Here is a 6,233-nt window from a genome sequence, read left to right as displayed (position 1 = left end):
AATATATTACCTTATTGTAAATAAGTTCTAATTGATTATTTTCTAAATGATTTAATTGAGAACTAACGATTAAAAAACATCCCAAGGATGATACTATTTTATGCATTCTATTCTCATCACGCACATAGTGTACTAATATTTATGCATCTCACTAGCTCTCATCACAAAAAAAATAAAATAAAATAAAATAAAATAAAATATTTTTTAAAAAAAGTAAGAAAAATTTATCATGTGAAAAATTATGATTAGATAATTTAGTGGAATGCATAAAGATAGGTATAACCCGAGATGTACTTAAGTATTTTCCTTTGAATTTTATGTCTAATAGAACCTAATGTATCATTTGACAATGCTTTTATTTTTTAAATTTATACATATTTTCTCCAAAATTTCATACTATAATTTTAAAATTTCTTTAAAAAAAATACTTAAATTCTTAGTAAAATGTTAAAAACAAAAACTAAGTGTTTGAAAAGTGTTTTTAATTAATTTTCAAATTTTTACTATTTTTGAAAATATTGGTAGAAAGTGGATAATAAAATAAAAATAATTATAAAAAATTTTAAAGATAAAAGTAATGTTTCTGAACATAATTATCAAATGACATAGATATAGATATTACTGAATCTTTAAAATTTTGAACAGTCGAGCGATTAAGAGATACAAATTTAGCCGCGGTAGAGCTCTTTTAAATTTATAATTAAACTAAAAGTTTTTTTTTTTCCGAATATTTGAGCATAAATGCGTCATTTCCTTTTGTTTTTGTCATATATGACATTACTTCGGCAAAGAAATCATTAATGGCATCGGCACCTACTTTTGGGTTCTCTAACAACTCTTTCACGCATATAAATCCTCTTTTACTCTCCCCCCATTTCTATACCACAAATTCCACCGTCCGTCGCCATGGCCAGTTTTACCGACGATCATCAAATCCCAGTCATTTCCCTTGCCGGAATCGACGATGACGGCCGCATGCCCGCGGTGAAGAAGAAGATCGTGGAGGCGTGCGAAGCGTGGGGAATATTCCTGATGGTTGACCACGGCATTGACCCCAAACTTATTGCCGACATGATTCGTCTGACCACTGAGTTTTACTATTTGCCACGGGAAGAGAAGCTCCGATTCGACATGTCGTCCGGCAAGAGAGGCGGATTCATGATCTCCACTCGACGAAAGGTATCTCTAAACTTAAACGCTCTGTTTTACATAAACAACTTCACTTCTCTGTTATTTACATGAAACAAAAAAAAAAAAAAAAATGATTGGTGATGAAATTTTCAGGGAGAAGTAGAAGATTGGAGGGAAGTGGTAACGTTCTTTACGTATCCGAGTAGAGATCGGAACTACTCGGAGTGGCCGGACAAGCCGGAGGACTGGATTGGGACAACGAAGGAATTTAGTGAAAAGTTGATGGATTTAGCTTCGAAAATATTGGAAGTGTTGTCGGAAGCCATGGATCTGGAGAAGGGAGCTCTGAAGAAAGCATGTGGAGAGTTGAATCAAAAGATTTTGACTAATTTTTACCCCAAATGTTCCAACTCCGATCTCGAGCTCGGACTCCCTCGACACACCGACCCTGGAACCATTACCATATTATTACAGGCAACCACCTAACTCTACTTTAATATATGATCTTACTCTTTTTTTTTTGTCTTTAATCTTTCAAAGTCTTTTTTTTAAAACCCTAGTCAACAATATGAGAGGAAATAAGTACAACGACATCAATGGATACATAACCTACGTTGGTCCTCAAATCTATAAATAAGTTTAAAAACCATTTTTTCGTATAATAATTTAGTCTATAAACTTTAGTTAGTAATGGTTTAGTCTCATATATTTTGAAATTTATAACAATTTAGCCTTTAAATTTTAATAGATATCAATTTAGTTAATGTATTTTATAATTTGTAACGAATTAATTTTAATTATGAAAATTATTATTAAGATTTAATGAAATTTCTTTCACATGTAGATTGATAAAAAATTTTATAATCTCTATATAAAGATTAAGTAGTTACATAATAAAGTTTTGATTCTTAATTATGAAAAGATTTTTCGTGATAAAGACTAAATTGTTATAAGTTCTAAAGTATAACGACAAAATTGTTATTTATTAAAGATTAAATTATTACAAATTTAAAAGTATAATAACAAATCATTACTAACTATAGTTAAAAGGCTAAATTGTTACTTCTATCCATGTTTAGAACGAAAAGATTTTCCTTTTGAAAAAACCATTAAATAATTCATTTTAAGTATATATGTGGTACATTTTCTTTTGACGTGGCATATATTACAAACGCATCCTAATTTATTTTTAGGAGACATTCTCAAGATTTAGTCAACTTAAAGGACATGTTTATTGACATAAATTTCAAAATAACTTGAAAATTCTAAAATCATAAAATTCAAATTCAAATATCAAACACAAATTACCCTTTAATTTTAAGAAACATCTATACTTTGTATATTTCAATATTTCATCCATATATGGATGCTATTTCTATTCTATTCATGCCAAATCCTTAGGATTATGAAATGTATGTTAATAAAAATATGTAAAATTTTCACCCATAGAAAAAATGTCAAACCATTAATAGAAATAGCAAAAAAAAAAAAACATTGATAACATTGATAGACTTCTATCGGTCTCTATCAAAGAATATTAAAATTTTGCTATTTTGTATAAATAATTTCTCTTATTTTTCTATTTTTAAAAAATTTCCTAAAAGTATTAATAATTTGATGAAAATTATAATCTATAAATAATTACAGGATCAAGTAGGTGGTCTACAAGCTACCAAAGATGGGGCCAAATCATGGATCAACATCCCACCCATGGAAGGAGCTTTTGTAGTCAACATTGGGGACCATGGTCATGTATGTACCCTTCTTCCCTCTTTACATTTAATAATAACAACTAAAAAAATATTTTTTATATAATTAATTTTTTTAAAGTATTGAATTAAATATGAGGGAATGAAAATCGAACCTCTGATTGATAGTATAATATTATAACAGTTGAATCAGGCTCATTTTGACATAATTTTAAAATTTAGTTATGCATTTTTCTTATTCAAATCCATTAATTATATTAGTCTAATGTTAAATAATTCATTGTATACACGTGAAAATATATTTTCTTTTAAGGATTCTTCAAATGATGAAAAGTTTATTAGATTTATGCCAATTATTGCTCAGGACCCCTCCAATAATAATGTTTTGGTTTTAAGTTTTCAATTTTTGAAATTTAAATTGGTGTCCTTCTCTTTTTTTTCAAATGTATTGTAATTAAAGTATGGGACAAGGGAATCAAACCTCAGATCTCGAAATCGATAACACGAGCACTATGTCAGATGAGTTACACTCTTTTTGACGTTTCGTTCCCATTTTTCTATCATAGTTTTCACTTATATTAAAGAAACACTTGCATTCTTAAATCAATTCTAAAAATAATAATGTTTGAGAGTGATTTTAAAATCGTCAAAACCACATTTATCATTTTGAAAATCACTCTTGAACATACTTTTAAGTTTTAATCCCTCAAAATTAATTTAATTTTAAATTCTACACTTTTAAATGTAATTTTCATATCATCAAAAACCAAGTTTTTATGAATTAAAAATATGCTTCAGACATATCCAAACAATTTTTTTTTGTTCTAAATGTTTTGAAAACTATACTTATTTTCTCACAACTTCTTTACCACAACTTTCATCTTTCCTAACTAAAAAATTCAAATCCTTAACCAATTTCCAAAAGTGAAAAAAAGTTTTTAATAACTACGTTTTTGTTAGTATACAAAACAAGACTAGCCTTTTTAAACCCCTTCTACAGAATAGTTATCAAACAAATCCTACTATTTTTAGTTTTCAAAAATGGATAACAAAAATATAAAGATTTATAGATGGAAGTAGTATTTATAAACTTAAATTTCAAAATCCAAATGATTATCAAACGAGACGTTAATGATTTAGATGTCGAAAAATGATAGTATCTTAGCAATGGGAGGTTCAAGAGTGCGGATCATAGAGCATTGGCGAACTCAAAGAGCAATAGATTGTCAATAGCTACGTTTCAATATCCAGCACCAGAAGCCATTGTTTATCCATTGAAAGTCGAGGAAGGGGAGAAGCCAGTGATCGAGAATCCCATTAGCTTTCAAGAGATGTACAAGAAGAAGATGAGCAAAGAACCTGTTCTTGCAATGTTTAATCATAAAGGACTCAACAAATCCAAACCCTAATCTACTTAATTTACCCTGCTTTAATTATACCTAAAAACTTAATTATGCATGTTCTAAACACAACTTTTTATTTAATTTCTTCCCTAGTATTTATGCCTTTTTTTATCTTTTTTTTTTTCATTGTATCTCTTTTGTGTATTTTTATTTCAATAAAGTACTTATTATTGTCCCTCATCGTGCAAAATGATAGTGTAATGTCAATTTACACTTGGACTATGTTTACCATTCAGTAACGAAAATTGGTGTAATGGTAATGAGATTTCATTGATAAATCAATCGTAATAGGTCACAATTACAAATGTAATTGGATTGCTTTCGATCATGATTACATTTGTGTCAACTTGATCCCAAACTTTCAATTTTAACAATTTTGATTTTAAATGTTGGAATTTTAACGCTCGGTTCAATTCTATCTCACTTACCAATTTTAACAACCAACATTGTGCAATTCTTCATAAATTCATTACTTTTAATAAAATAAAGTTTTTTTTTTGCATAAAAATGAATTATTTGACTAACACAAAAATTAACCATTAAATAACATTCTCAAAATTCATAATTTTTTTAAAAAAAATAGCTTTAAATGTTATTTTTCTCTAAAGAAATTATCAATTTTATATTGTATAAACGTTCTATATAATTCATTAAATATATAAAAGAACTTTTTTAACTGTGTACTTGGAGTGAGAACTTATTATATCATTTTTCATAAAATTTTAAATTTATATGCTTATTGTAAAGAAATTAATAAATATAATTATTTTAGGTTTTTTTTTAAATTTAGCTAGGAGTTAAGAAGTTAAGCAATTATGAAGTTCTGGGATCCACCGTATAAGGAGTTGATAAGATATAAGTTTTATTTTTTTAGGAGTAGGACCCACAAACTCCTTGGACCAAAAAAGGAAAGAAGATCATAATTCCTACTTCTCAACTATGGAGTCAAACACATCCTAAGTGTTTTGTTGAGAAATGTGAAAATTATAATTAAAAACTTGAAACAAACAAATATAAATTTTGAAAATAGAAAACAAAAAAACGAAATGATTATTAAATAGATGATAATGAACATTTCTGCGAAAAATTGAGCCCTTGTTAGTATCTTAATGTTCTAAATACTGAAACATTTGAGATAAACTGATGCCAATTCGCAGTTGTTGGAACTGCTACTTTCCGATGGACAGAAGATGACAACAACAAATGGTCACGAACGATAGTCGTCAGAAAATAGAACTTATAAAAAAGAAACTCGTTACAAGCTAAGTTATGGATCTCGCTCTCTTAAGACGTTTCGCACCTCTACCCAAATGTACAAGTAGTTCTACAGAATTATCACGTCATCTCCAGGATAAAATAACCCAAAAGAAAAAAAAAAATATGTCTTGATCAGAGTTGCATGGTAGCTGATCAAAAAACTCACACCCTTCAGGACTAATATGCTCGAAAATCTACACATGTGAAGCAAAAAGAGGAATCGAGAGAGAAGAAGGATTCTGTGAAAATGTGTTGTGAAAAACTTATGAAAGGCTCGCGCCTTTTATAGACCTCGAGGACGAACTAGGACTCAAAACTAACGGAAAGAGAAGTGTGCATAGCTGTGGAACGTGCACGAGGACCACGCGTGAGACACAGGAAGTTCCACGGAACGCGGAAGAATAGAACGGCTGAAGGACCTTTTCTTTTATTTAAAATAAAAAATAAAAAAATAAAAAAAATTATTTTTAATAAAAAATAATCACACACGCACCTAGCCATGCCGGATTGACTAGACGACGACGACAACGACGTGCACATGTGGGATTATCCATCATACCTATATTAGCCAATCTCCCCACTTCCTCTAAAACATAGATATCATGCTCAGACTCTAGGTCATAGGAATGGAACTTCGTATTCTTTTTAGCATGATTCACTTCATATCACTTGTGATCAGTTGTTACTCGTTAAACCTGTTTCTTGGGATCTCCAGTCTACAAGTCGGATTTTC

At 29.2% G+C, this 6,233-nt stretch overlaps 1 protein-coding gene across 1 annotated transcript; it reads left to right on the top strand.

Annotated features, from left to right (window-relative positions):
* Positions 1-820: 820 nt before the first annotated feature.
* On the top strand, positions 821-4,423 carry LOC120068304 (naringenin,2-oxoglutarate 3-dioxygenase-like). The gene is made up of 4 exons (XM_039020025.1): positions 821-1,179; positions 1,285-1,605; positions 2,779-2,883; positions 3,998-4,423. Exons 1-4 carry the CDS (start codon positions 907-909, stop codon positions 4,247-4,249), a joined length of 951 nt encoding a protein of 316 aa, XP_038875953.1. The 5' UTR covers positions 821-906; the 3' UTR covers positions 4,250-4,423.
* Positions 4,424-6,233: the final 1,810 nt, after the last annotated feature.

This window comes from Benincasa hispida, chromosome 12, assembly GCF_009727055.1.
Source record: "Benincasa hispida cultivar B227 chromosome 12, ASM972705v1, whole genome shotgun sequence".
Taxonomy (NCBI): Eukaryota; Viridiplantae; Streptophyta; class Magnoliopsida; order Cucurbitales; family Cucurbitaceae; genus Benincasa; species Benincasa hispida.
This window is presented reverse-complemented; position numbering and strand designations above follow the sequence as displayed.

Coding starts and splice junctions, on each gene's coding strand:
- LOC120068304 (XM_039020025.1), top strand. CDS start 907: ATGGCCAGTTTTACCGACGATCATCAAATCCCAGTCATTTCCCTTGCC. Junction 1,606..2,778: donor CCATTACCATATTATTACAG/GCAACCACCTAA, acceptor AAATAATTACAG/GATCAAGTAGGTGGTCTACA. Junction 2,884..3,997: donor ACATTGGGGACCATGGTCAT/GTATGTACCCTT, acceptor GAAAAATGATAG/TATCTTAGCAATGGGAGGTT.